The 14348-nt window shown below is 37.1% G+C and overlaps 2 protein-coding genes across 4 annotated transcripts in view; one reads left to right on the top strand and one right to left on the bottom strand.

The window, feature by feature from the left end:
* LOC106881798 (regulator of MON1-CCZ1 complex) overlaps nucleotides 1–9643 on the bottom strand; it is a 96720-nt gene extending 87077 nt beyond the window's left edge. For 2 of the 3 annotated variants that reach the window (XM_014932308.2, XM_014932309.2), the window contains exons 1-2: nucleotides 9510–9643; nucleotides 3973–4049 (exon numbers count right to left, since the gene is read on the bottom strand). In XM_014932308.2, coding sequence (XP_014787794.1) covers nucleotides 3973–4049; nucleotides 9510–9638 — 206 coding nt within the window. In that variant the 5' untranslated portion in view covers nucleotides 9639–9643. Of the gene's footprint in view, nucleotides 1–3972; nucleotides 4050–4770; nucleotides 4794–9509 lie in introns of those variants that run through there. The other variant, XM_052967120.1, reaches the window with a different exon arrangement.
* A 157-nt stretch (nucleotides 9644–9800) lies between these two features.
* LOC106881799 (probable asparagine--tRNA ligase, mitochondrial) lies at nucleotides 9801–11397 on the top strand. The gene has a single exon (XM_014932310.2). The coding sequence runs from the start codon at nucleotides 9801–9803 to the stop codon at nucleotides 11301–11303; it is 1503 nt and encodes a 500-aa protein (XP_014787796.1). The 3' UTR covers nucleotides 11304–11397.
* Nucleotides 11398–14348: the final 2951 nt, after the last annotated feature.

Raw genomic sequence — 14348 nt, 5'->3', positions numbered from 1 at the left:
ATATATATAATGGACTTTTAAACATTTTTCAATAAATTCCAATTAGAAAATTTTGTAAATTCAGATGGCAAAGAAAGTGAATGTGTATGTTCAAAGTTAAGTTTGGCTTCAAGGTTCCACAGAGTTTAAGTGAAGATTGATTTATTCAATAGTTTTAATTTTATCAGTTTGGAGTAAATGATTTCATGGCTGTTTCATTGCTACTGCTAAGGTAAGTATGATTATGTGCTTTATCAAAGGGTACAACAAAAATTGCTTGTGAATGAATGAGGAAACCACTACGCAGGTGCTCAGCCTGCAAGAAATTGCTGCCAAATCTCCCTCAAATCACATTATATCATCTTAAAAGAACATATTAACTCTTATTTGATGGGGTCGGGGTTTACTTCTTGCGGAGAAATGGGTTGATAAGGTAATCGAGGTAATCAGAGTCTGTGATAAGAATACTTAAGTTAGATTAGTGCTGCAACATGGGTTAGCAACCATTATCTCAGCCTATGCCCCTCAACCGGGGCTATCTGATAAACAGAAAGACTGATTTTATGACACCCTCTTGCAGACTACCTAGTAGACGAATGATAGGGACCTTCTCTTTTTGGCTGGCGACTTCAATGGACATGTTGGACAACATGCAGGGGGATTTCATGGTGTACATGGAGGCTATAGTTTTGGTTCCTGCAATGAGGAGGGAACCAGGCTTCTGGAGTTCTGCGATGCAAATGATCTTATAGTTTGTAATACTAACTTCAGGAAACCTACCAGTCACCTATTCACCTACCGATCTGGTGAACAAACTAGTCAAATTGACTACATCCTCGCCAGGAAACGGGAAAGATGGCTACTTATAAATGCCAAAACCTTCCCAGCTGAAGAATGCACCCCAGAACACAGATTAGTAGTTAGCGACTTCAGGATCAGGGCTAAATGGATGCCCAGAAGATGACCAGCATGCAGAAGAAGGGTCTGGGAGCTTAAGGATCCTGCAAATGGACAGAGATTTAGAGACATACTACTCGAAGCTTTTGATGAAATAGAGGGGGGATACAGCATGACATGATGTGGAAGGCAGCTGGAGGTTTCTATGGGACAACCTGTTGAGGGCTACTGACCAGATCTGTGGATGGTGCAAAGTCCCCTCTCAACCCAAAGTAACATGGTGGTGGAACAATGTAGTTGACAGGGGCATTAGGGAAAAACAACAGGCATGGAAGGACTGGAAGAATGGTGGTAGCAGGGAATTGTATCAGATTGCCAGAAAGGAATCTAGGAGACAGGTTTACTTAGCCAGAGGGGAAGCAGATAAGAAAAAATTTGCCAATGTTCTGTGTCATGAAGATCAAAGACTTGAAATGTTTCATGTTGCAAGATAGTGTGTAAGAGAGAATCGTGATGTCATAGGAGAGAAATGTGCCCGCATGGATGATGGCTCACTTGCATTTAATGAGGCTGCAAAGAGAGAGACTTGGAGATGCCACTATGAAAGGTTGCTAAATGAAGAGAACGAATCGGAGAAACAGAGTCTGCCGAATTTCGACCCAACAGAGGAACCCGGTATCCGAATTGACAGTACCTTGGTAGATAAAGCAATTAAGGGTATGAAGAGAGGGAAAGTCACTTGCCCATCAGGAATCACTCCAGAGATGCTTAAAATATCTGGCAGTGTCGGCTATAGTCTAGTCACCTGTATAGTCAATCAGGTGATACATGAAGGAGTCATACCCAATGACTGGTGTAGCAGAACCATAGTCAACTGCTACAAAAGTAAAGGTATCAAGTTGTTGGATCAGGTAATGAAAGTCATGGAGAGGGTCATAGCCCAAATAATTAGGGAGAGACTCAGTCTAGACGAGATGCAGTTTGGGTTTGTGCCAGAGAAAAGCACCACTGATGCTGTATTTCTGGTAAGACAGCTGCAGGAGAAATACTTAGCCAACAAGTAACAGTGAAAAATTCCAGGTTGGGGTAGGGATCCACCAAGGATCAGTCCTCAACCACCTCTTATTCATCATAGTCCTCCCGGCAATAACAGAGGAATTCAAGACAGGATGTCCCTGGGAGCTTCTCCATGCTGATGATCTTGCTCTAATAGCCGAGTCACTATCAGAATTAGAGGAGAAGTTTCAGGTGTGGAAACAAGGTCTAGAATCGAAGGGCCTTAGAGACAATCTTAGCAAAAACCAAAGTCTTAATAAGTAGGAAGGCAGACAAACCACAAATCCCTTCAGGTAGATGGCCTTGCTCGATCTGTAGAAAAGGCATAGGTAGAAACTCCATAAGATGTATACAGCATAAGCTATGGACTAGTAAGAGGTACAACAATATCAAAGGAAGGATAACTGGGAAGAAGTTTTTGTGTGTGGCAAATGCTTAGGGGCATTAAACACTGAAAATGTGCAGGAAACAGCTTCCATCACATTCCAGGGAGAAAAACTACAAGTAGTTGATAGCTTCCATTACCTCGGTGACCAAGTCAGTAGTGGGGCTGGATGCTCTGAGAGTGTAGCTGCTAGAATAAGAATAGCCTGCACAAAGTTCAGAGAGCTCCTACCTCTGCTGGTGACAAAGGGCCTCTCGCTCAGAGTAAGACTGTATGATGCATGTGTGCTAACAGCTATGCTACATGACAGTGAAACATGGGCCGTGACTGCTGAGGACATGCAGAAGCTTGCAAGGAATGAAGCTAGTATGCTCCACTAGATGTGTAATGTCAGTGTGCATACACGACAGAGTATAAGCGCCTTGAAAGGAAAGTTGTACATAGGAAGCATATGGTGTACAAGAGATACAACCGTGCTGGTATGGTCATGTGTCGTGTATGGATGAGGACAGCTGTGTGAAAAAGTGTCACACCCTAGCAGTAGAGGGAATCTGTGGAAGAGGAAGACCTGGGATGAGGTAGAGAAGCATGACCTTAAACATTGGGCCTCACCAAGGCGATGACAAGTGACCGAGACCTTTGGAGATATGTTGTGATTGATAAGACCTGGCAAGCCAAGTGAGACTGTATCTGTGGCCTATGCCAGTGCAGCATAACCAGCCCATTTAAGAGTACCCTTCAATCATTGGGCAATAAACTGCACTTGTGAAGACCTGTTGAGGCAAATGAAGTCGTTGTTGTGGCTGATGACTACTGCCTGATTGGCACCCATGCCGATGGCACATAAAAAGCACCATTCGAGCGTGATTGTTGCCAGTGCTGTCTGACTGGCTCCCATGCCGGTGGCACGTAAAAAGTGCCATTTGAGTGTGGTTGGTGCCAGTATCGACTGACTAGCTTCTGTGCCAGTGGCACATAAAAAGCACCCACTATACACTTGGAATGGTTGGCATTAGGAAGGGCATCCAACTGTAGAAACTTTGCCAGATTTGATTGGAGCCCTCAGACAGTCCAACCCATGCCAGCATGGAAAGCGGACGTTAAACGACAATGATGGTGATAGTAACATGCTAATTATAGGCAAATCAGTTCTTGCAACCTCTTTCTGCCAGTAAAAATAAAACACACATTCTATGTCATGAAATGTTGAGAATTCCATTAAGTACCCCACCATCAAAAATGAGTTAACTTAGTTCTTGTGTATCAAGTGCACATGCACAAAACTGAAATACTCAGTTCCCGTACAATAAAGGTTAAACAATGAAGTTCTTTATAAACAAAAAAAAACAAAAAAAAAAACATCTTTCATCACAGTTTAGCTTGATAAGGACTGACATGGAATTAAACAAAAAGTTTGAAATATCAATTTTATATACAGAGTCCAAAATATTACCAGAATTATTATACTGTAGCCATGCAGAAAGTAGTCCATCATTTAAATGGTACCTTTTCTGCGACTGTGTAATATTCATTGACGTACAATTGATTATTTATACCATTTTCCTATTTGTACATGTAAGATGTTTGTATAAGAATTTTTTTTTTATACTCGAAGTCCTATTGTAAAATAAATAAAAATAGTAAACTGAAGTTACCGGAATGTTAGGTTACTTTTCTCATCAGGGCCCTTGACCACCACACCAGTGGTGCCACCAGCTCGGACAGCAAATACCTGAAAGAGAGATTAGACATTCTAATAACAGTAAAGTATCACTAATATTCTCTGCTTGAAAGTAGGGAATATTAGTTAAACTTAATATATTAGTGAGCTGGCAGGATCATTAGCATGCTGGACTAAATGCTTAATGGTATTTCATCCGTCTTTATATTCTGAGTTCAAGTTTTGCCAAAGTCTACTTTGCCTTTCATCCTTTCAGGATCGATAAAATAAGCACTGGGATCGATGCAAACAACTTACCCACTTCCCCAAAATTGTTGGCTTCATGACAAAATTTGAAACCAGTATTCTCTACTTGCTACAAAGGCATCAAAAGAAGATTATAAAAACAAAAGAAACCAGCATGTCATATGTATGAGTGGGGTGCTGAAAAGTTCCTGCCTTTAAGGGTATCATGAAAGGCCTGGTTGGAGGCCCAACCTTCCAAGTTCTTTTACAGGGCTTAGAAAAACTGAAAGACTGCTGCAATAATTGTGTGAATCTGAAAGGGGAATATATTAAATAAAATAATAATTAACTGATCCTCCTGTATTTTCTTTTACCCAAAGCTAGGAACTTTTCAGCACCCACCTCACAATTTTCTAAAAATTATGTAAGTATTCTTCACATCATTGAAAATAATGGAAGAGAAAGGGGATAGATTTTCAAAGGGAATTCTGAAATGACAAAACCCATGCAAATCTCATTCAGCTCAAAGACATTTTCTGTGCATTACCTGCAGGTTAAAGAGAAGTGAACCAAATCTGCTAAAGCATGAATTCTCCCTTTACAATTTCGAACTGTGGCAAGAAAAGATTTGAAAAAAAAACTGGAAAAAAATGCAAAAACAAAACAATCAGGTTCTCAACTACTTTCAGTTTAATCCACCATACTACTTCCTTTGTCAGAGTCGCTAAGCAACAAACCCTCTATATGGTCAATCTGCCTGCTAGAGATAGCAGTCAAATTTTCATTAAAACATCTTGCTATCTTAAAAAAGAAAGAATATATTAGCAAAACTACATTATGTAATGTCTGAAAAAAGACGCGAGGGTCATGACTGGAAAGCCTTCGATCATATTTCTGCTAAGAGTTGATCTGGGGCAAACAATAATCCTACTTTAATTGGTAAAGGAAAGCATCCAAATAGATTACCTTTGTGGTTGGTAGCCACAAATGAATATATTAAAAATTTGTCAGTGAGAAAGGTCAGATCACTACTAGCTTGCAAAAAATAAAACAGGAAATACATTAAAATGTTTAAATCTATTAAAATTATTTTAATCTATTTGAAAAGTAACCACCTGTTTTACCTTTTGCTTTCTTTTTAGTTGCCTCTCACAATGCACAGAAATGCAGTGTACATATTTAAAAAAAACTGAAACAGTAGGTTACCTATAACTCTCAGAGAGAGAGTAACATCTATTGAGTATAGTGGCCACAGTTTGCAGTTACAAGGTCAGCCAGTTTGATAAGACACCAGATTACTGATTTTGTCAACTGGTACCGCCTTATGAATATAACTAATAATTAAATAATCTAAATATATAGATAGCTTAAATCAATATGGTTGTGAAGGAGAATGGTTTATGATATTTGGATGCAGTGGTCTTTCAGTGTTGATAAACTGGCTTGTAAATTAGGCTCAATTTATGGATAACAGAATCTAGTTCATGAAGTGAAAACAAGAATACTTTACTGTGAGAAAGAAACTGCTTGACTGATTACATAATATGAACTAGCACCATCTTTCTCTGCAAGAATATGGACAAGAGAGTAACTGGTAAATGATCATGTTTTAAACTAACTCTGCTAAAGATGTATGTCCAGATCTAGGAGAAACACTTGTTATTTAAGTGTGGTACTAGAGGCTGTTGGAAGGTAATTGGTGGAATAACATCTGGTGGGCTGTATGTTACAATGATAATGACCAAACTAATATTGGTTTCAAATTTTGGCACAAGGCCAGTAATTTTGGGGGAGAGGACAAGTCGATTATATCAGCCCCAGTGTTCAAACTGCTACTTATTTTTTCGACTCCAGAAGGATGAAAGGCAAAGTCGACCACAGTGGAAGTTGAACTTAGAACATAAAGAAGGACAAAATGTTGCTAAGCATTCTGCCTGGCATGCTAATGATTTTATCAGCTCGCCATCTTAATGACAACATTAATATCAGTGTTAGTTCTCATACATTTTAATTAGTCTGGAACATCTGCCTTTACATATATACAGCAGTTGAATAACTAGAACAGCATTTAAGAGAGATCAGATGGAATAAGTACAACTTTTCATTGTGTGATAATGCTATAAAAATAATACAAAGACAATTCATAATTATTGAAAACAAATTAAGTGGGAAGAATGAGATTGTCTTATCACAAAGCTGACTAACATAGTTTCAAGTAGCACCTCTGATCTGCCTGTCTTGAACTTCAAAATCCCAGTTTTTCATTACACCTAACAGAGTTTCTACAATCTCTGATGAGACTATTTGGCAGGAAGATTCCAGCTTGCTCACTTCTGAACTAGCCAAACTGATTGGTTGTCATGTTCACATAGGTGTTTATGCCTTTTATGGTGACACAATTGATTATCCATAAATAGCTTTGCTTTTTATGGCAGGTCATGGTCCTGTGCTGGGAAACCTGAACATGATGGCTCAGAACTCAGGAGTCTCACTATAATACTATATAAAACAGAAAATAGGTGTCAATGTTGATGGCTTTATACAGACTCAGTGAATTAGTTGAGAATCAATAGTCTTGTTAAGTTTGTGCAGTCATTTAACATGTTTTTCCATTCTAGTGAAGGTTAGATGGGCAGGATGTCTTACAACTAGATGCTTTTCCTGTTATTAACCTTTACTAATTTTTCCAATAAGGAGATTTTAATTCCAGCATTCAAAAGCACTGCTGTGATAGATGATTTGTTGGAAACAAACTTAACCACTTGCAGCCCAGTCACAAATAGAGATGTCACGTTTGTAATGTAGCTCACCATCGGTTGTAAACACCCATGAAAATGCACACACACACACACATATACATATATATGAACAGGTGTGGCTATGTGGTAAGAAGCTTGCTTCCCAATCACATGGCACCTTGGACAAGTGTCTTCTACTATAGCCTCAGGCTGACCAAAGCCTTGTGAGTGGATTTGGCAGACATAAAATGAAAGAAGCCCGCTGTATGTGTGTGTGTGTGTGTGTGTATATCTATATCTATATATATATATATATATATATTTGTGTGTGTCTGTGTTTGTCCCTCACCCAACATCATTGCTTGACAACCGATGTTGGTGTTTACGTCCCCATAACTTAGCAGTTCGACAAAAGAGACCAACAGAATAAGTGCTAAGTTTACAAAGAATAAGTCCTGGGGTGGATTTGTTCTGGCCATAGTCAAATGATTGAAACAAGTAATAGAATATACAAACACACACACATACATAACAGGTTTCTTTCAGTTTGCACTGGCCAAATTCCCTCACAAGGTATTTGTCAGCTCAGGGTCACAATAGAAGAAACTCAAGGTATGTGTTAAAGATAAAATGCACGCTAATAGTTTCTCAATGTTAAAGAACATCAATAGCATTGTGAAGATATTAATTAGGCAAAGATATTTTACTCATTTCCTTATAGGTCAACTGTTAAAACAGTGTAATGCTTTTTTTTTTCTTTTGTAATTGATATGATAATGATAACTGCAACAATTGTCATAATCATAATTATGATCAATGTCACTCTTATGCCAATGAGTTTGCACATGGATCGAACCAAAAGATGAAGCTCAGATAGCTTTTGTTTCCAGTTAGATTTAACCACCTGTTTATCTTCAAAGTTTAGTTACTTTTTGCAGTGGTATGGAAACACAGAAGTGGAATATCAGGTAATGATGGGTAAATTAAGTCAGGAATGTAAGTATGGAACCTATTTTTGACATGTTCTAAAATGAGAGTCCCGCTTTTATCATCTAATCATACCAATACTATGTGCCAGAAAGATGCTGAGGGGTTTAAGCAAGTGGCACTTGTAAGAACAGGTGGTAATAACAAACGAGAAAAGCTATATGTTGATCAGTTATCACAAAGCTTCATATTGAGATGAATATTCCTTGGTGTTGCTTGTTAGTATGAAAATGAGCTGGTTTTGGCCTAGCGTTCAGGGCAAAGAAGTATTGTATAATTATTCTGGACTATCATTCTTCTTAGTTTGACAAGAGACCTGTTACATTTGCTAATCTTAAGTCCTTAAGTATAACTCACAGAACAATGTGCTTCCTGAATAACATACATATGTATAACATGGTGTGTAACGCCAAAAACACAAGATTAAAAGACACTAAAATTAGGGATTCAAGGAAAACTAACAGGAAATGTAGTGCGGTTCACAGAAACGGAGAACAGTAACCAAGAAGGGATTATGGAATTACTGACGTTAACAGTGCATGGGTTTTCCTTTTTGGTTAGCAGCAAATAGTTACAGGACTTAGCTATAGGAAATAGAAATAAAGATCTTCCGTGTAAGTACTCATTCGAGGTTTTAAACACTTGCATCTGCCATGTACCCCTTTCAGACCCTTAAAAACATTGTCAGAGAGTAATTATGTAACATTTTACTGGTTTTGTTGTAACATGGAGTAAAAACGCCGTTATAATATTCAATAGAATGTAATTTCAAATGACTTCATTAGAATTTCCTCATTTGACAGATGTATCTATAGTGCTGAGTACAGTTGACAATACAAAAAATGTCAATAATTAAAAAAGTTTTTTTTCAAAGAATTGTTTTATATCAGTGAAATGATAATAATTACATCCTTTGGGGTTCGATAAAGTAAAAGTATAGAGAAGTCAATTTAATATTTGGTGAAAAGAAAAAAAAATTAAAACATTTTAATCAAACAGGTTATTTTGTATAGTAGTGCATTATCAGCAGTGTTTTTGCTTTCAATATAACACAGTCCGACACATATTCTGAACCTGACAATTGTTTTTAATGCGTTGAACATATAAGAGTTTAAATACTTTATTTCTAACGCTCTTATAGTAAGTAACACCTTAACGTTTGTCCCATCCCACCCCCGTTTGAACTCACAACGCCCCCAGGGGTTAACTATCGCTCAATTTGAGAACCACTGCTATAAAGCATCCTAATTGTACTTAGAATTATAATAGAAGACAAAAACATCGTAGAGTCTAATAAATTCTTAAAACTCAATTTAAGTCGCTGCTTTTTCGCTGTTTATATTCTCAAACGAGAAAACAGCCAAAAGCTTCCAGGTATCAAAAAGACTTTTTTTTATCAACTACTGAGACTGGAGAATATAAATATTGTTTCTGAAACTTTAATAAATATTTTAATAGAAAGATCTGATAATAAATAGTTTAATACCAATTTAATGTAAAGGCTATATCGAAAATAAGCAAATGAATTAGCAAAACATTTGTTAGATACTGAACTACGTACCTGTTTGTTAGAATCATCGAAAAATACATTTGTAACCTTACTGACAGGTTCAAACCTTATTGGATTCTTGTTTAGCTGTAAATAATAATTTCCTTCTTCAGCTACTTCTGATGAAGTAGAGTTTGCCATGTTTTTACCGGGTGAAGGAAGAAAATGATATACAAATATTATTCTTTACTGAGAGGCCACTCAGCCATGTACAACCTCCTGACAAGCTGCCATATTTACAAGGGGAAACTACTCTCCTCGCTTAACACTAAGGTAGATAATTAAGCAAAATTATTTGAAAGCATGAAGTCCTGGTCCGCACTCCGTGGCTTTTTACATCCGCATCGAGTAAAAAATCAGTCTTCGAGCAAACCAAATTACTTGTTTACTTGGAACTCTCTCCCTCGTCGAGTTATCTCAACGCACCGATCTTCTATCCAAGAAATTCTTCAAAATACAGCATCTAGCCAAAACAGTCCCAACGTGACTCTAACTGGTTGGATTCGCTCATTACGAAAACATAAGAACTTCGTGTTCCTTCAACTCTCTGACGGATCTATTAGCAACCATATACAAGTAGTATGCAATGCACATGTATATGATGACTGCGAAGCAAAATATGGTAGTAGTGTATTAGTTGAAGGGAAACTTATCTCGAGTCCTTCATCAAATCATGACGTTGAAGTTGAAGCTGGCAAAATTCATGTCCTTGGAGATTGCGATCCTCACCTCTACCCATTCAAAGCAAGGAGAAAACACACGCTTGATTATGTCAGGGATTATCTTCATTTGAGACCACGTACTAATTATTTTAGTGCTGTCCTGAGAATGAGAAATGCTTTGTCAATGGCTATACATGAATATTTCCAAAACAATGGGTACTGTTTTATTCATACACCAATTCTGACACCATCTGACTGCGAAGGAGCTGGTGAAGTATTTCTTGTTGATTCTGTTGCATCTAATAACCAATCTAAATTAGAAACTGTTAAACACAAAAATTTCTTTAACCAAAATACATATTTAACTGTTTCAGGACAACTCCATTTAGAAGCTATTTGTGGGTCTTTTCGTCGTTGTTATAGTTTTGGGCCAACATACCGAGCTGAAAAGTCAACTGGTAAACTTCATTTAGCAGAATTTTATATGGTTGAAGCCGAAATAGCATTTCTGGATAATGGTCTTGATGGACTAATGACTATTCTACAAAGTCTTATTAAATCTACCTTTAAACAGTTACAAGATAAACATATAACAGATATGAATTTTTTTTTTAACCAGATGCCGGAAAAATACAGAAAAATGCTTGAAAATATGATAGACATTGATTTTCAGAAAATATCCTATACAGATGCGATTAATTTATTGATAAAATATAACGAGAAATTCACTTTCCCCATTCGTTGGGGTGACGACTTGAAAAAAGAACACGAAAAGTTTTTGGTGAGTTATTTCGAAAACACACCGGTATTTGTATGCGATTTCCCTCTTGAAATTAAACCTTTCTATGCCCGAGTAAACGAAGATGGACAAACCGTTGCTGCTGTGGATCTCCTTGTTCCAGAAATAGGGGAATTGGTTGGTGGTAGTATGAGGGAAGAAAGGTTACCTATCCTCGAAAAAAGGTTAAAGGAATTATCTTTGGATAAACAATATAGTTGGTATCTTGACTTACGGAGATTCGGTAACACAAAACACGGCGGGTTTGGACTTGGGTTTGAACGATATATGCAATATCTTTTTAATATCTCTTCTATTAAAGACACTATTCCTTTCCCAAGATATTATGGCAATTGTAAGGTATGAAAAAAATCTCTACTCTTTATACAAACGAATTTGTATAAAAACACCTCCCAAAACAACCGAGTTTAAAAATAAATAAAAAATATATTGTTTTCTACCTGTGTCTTATTATTAATTTTATTTCATAGCTGTTTCCAAATATAAAAAATCTATAGTCAATATAAAAAAATCTATAGTTAATATAAAAAATCTATAGTAAAAGAAAACACTCATCTAATTTTAATTCAGCTATTTGTGCAGCTACATCTATCTCCAACATGTTACATTATTTGGCGATCCTTCGGTACAAGAAAGATCGCCTATTTTTTTGCTTATGTTTTAATTATTTTAGGGGAAATTTGGGCCAATACCAAGCTTTTCTTTTTCGTCAATGTTTACAATTTGAAAATAGTGATGTTTTAGTTTCATACCGGAACAGTCGAAGGAGTTTTTTTTTATCGCTTGCATCAAATGTTTACATGCCAACCATTTTATCATCTCAGTTGCAGGGACGTATATTTATTATTTTATTTAATACCTATTTCCATTCATTCATTGAAAAGTGAATGTCGAAACCTTTGTATATAATTGCTGGCTTGTCTATACAGGTTGTAGACCTACCTGTCCACACTGACAAATTGCATGTGGGGTAGGGTGTTATTCAGGCCGAATGATTATCCCTTGGCATTGCCACCTGATATGCATTCGCTCACACATACATCACACTTCAATCTAAAAGCAGGAGATTGCTTCAAAATACCTCATAACCAAAAGTGACAGTGCAACCTCAGTGAAGATTATGTCACATTTCTGTGGAAAACATCACAATTGTGATCAGCAGCTATCCAAATGTCACCAAAGTACTACCACCCAATGTAACATGATATTAATATACAATGCCATCCAAAAAGGACTGTCCTGGCATAAATAACCCCACTGTTATTGAGTACATACAAAAAAATCAACACAAGGAATATTGGAAGAACATTCCCATCAAAACTTGTACCAAATGCAAACAACAGGCCAGGTATCATTGTTTGGGACAAACAAGAAAAAGATGTACTGTCATAGAGGTCAGCTGCCCTGTTGGTCTGAATATCTCTTCAAAAATCAAGAAGAGGATGACTACAAACAACTGCTTCAAAATGTTCAGCTTCTGTATCCAGATTATAAATTCTCATTTATATCAATAATAATTGGTGCACTTGTTTTTGTGAGTAAATACATAAAAAGCTGGAGTTTTCAGAAAAAGAAATCAACCATCTAACATGCTCATTTCAAACACAATCTGTAAGTGGAAGAATAAAAATCTGCAAAGCTTTCCTCAAGTTTTAAATGTAAATTTGGTTTTAGTTATTTATATTTCAATGATAGAGCTTTGAATCTTTGTTATAAAACAGCTCTTTCCTTACAGAAAGACTTCAAATAAATAAAACAGAACATACATATCCAAGCATGGTTATAGGCACAGATATGTGCTTAAAAAGTTTGTTTCTCAAACATGGTTTCAACCCCACAGCTTGACATTTGGTAAAGTGTCTTCTGACCAGTCTTCTGAGTGGATTTGGTAGACAGAAACTAAAAGCCTATCACATATAGGCATGACTGAGTGGTAAGGAGTTTGCTTTCCAACCACATAGTTCTGGGTTCAGTTCCACTACATGACACCTTGGGTGAGTGGTTTTTGCTACAGTCCCAGGTCAACCAAAGCCTTGTGTGTGGATTTGGTAAATGGTAAAACTGAAAGATCATTGTATATATGTATGTGTGTTTTCTAGTTTTCATATTGCATGTTAGTTGTAAATGTGTGTCACTGCCATACAAAAAGTATCATTGATTTCCAACATTCTGGGCATGGGGAAATATTACCTTGGAAACAGGTGAGGGTTGGCTACACAAAGGGCATCTGGTCTTAGAAAATCTGACTCAGCTAAACATCTGACCCATGTGAGGATGGAAAAGGGGATCAGCTAGTTGTCTGTCAGTCAAAAACAGCACACTTGATATGAGTAATAAAGTGGTTATATTTTGATACACTGTTGTTTTTGCCAGTTATGCTTTACAGGCCAGCATGTCTGAAAAGTCATCAATATTGCCTACTGTAGTAGTCAACATGAGACCAGTGGTAACATTTTCACCAGTTCTATGCCATAACCAGTAATATCATGCGTGCACATGTGTGAGTGTGTCTGTGAATGTGTGTGTCCCTCACCACAACTTGACAACTGGTATTGATTTGTTTACATCTCTGGTGGATTTGGTAGATGGAAACTATGTGGAAGCCCGTCTCCTCTACAGCAAGACACCCGTCTATTTTTCTAATATATTTTAACCTCTCATCACTAGACACAAAGCCCCTTCCTCAATACCACTCTCTCTTTCAGTTGAGGGGGGTCTTTGTCTTGCAAGTTATTTGGTGACTCTGCCAGTGCTGGTCCTATGTAAAAAGCACCCAGCGCACTCAGTAAAGTGGTTGGCGCTAGGACGGGCATCCAGCCATAGAAACCATGCCAAAACAGACAACAAAGCTTGGCACAGCCCTCTGGTTTGCCAGCTCCAGTCAAACTGTTCAAACCATGCCAGCAAGGAAAAGAGGCCATTAACTCCTAGCTTGCCAGTACCCAGTCAAACCATCCAATATATGTGTATGACTGTGCATATCTCCTTGTCTTGACATCATGCACTAGTTTTAAATGAGTGTTACTGTCATACAAGTAGTGTTTTTCATTTCCAATCTTCTCTGTGTGTATAGATTTGAAATTTTAGCTAGTCAAATTTCAAGAAGAGATAAATTTTTGCAGCATAACTCCCAAAAGGGTGAAACACTTTCAAATGATATAGTTTTGTCATGATTACACGTATAACAATTTATATATATAAATTGTTTGTTTTGTGTTAAGTTATTTAAAAACAATCTGACATTAAACTGAAGAATTACCCAACATGTTTTTAAGAATACATGTTTATTATACTTTTACAAGAAGTGGGTTGAGAGTGACTTTGAAGTTATGACCTGCTAGCCTTCATTAGGATGTCTGTATATGTATATATATATATATATATATATAT

Source organism: Octopus bimaculoides, chromosome 4, assembly GCF_001194135.2.
Source record: "Octopus bimaculoides isolate UCB-OBI-ISO-001 chromosome 4, ASM119413v2, whole genome shotgun sequence".
NCBI lineage: Eukaryota > Metazoa > Mollusca > Cephalopoda > Octopoda > Octopodidae > Octopus > Octopus bimaculoides.
This window is presented reverse-complemented; position numbering and strand designations above follow the sequence as displayed.

Excerpts from the sequence above, each read along its gene's own strand:
- LOC106881799 (XM_014932310.2), top strand. The coding sequence starts at position 9,801 with ATGAAGTCCTGGTCCGCACTCCGTGGCTTTTTACATCCGCATCGAGTA.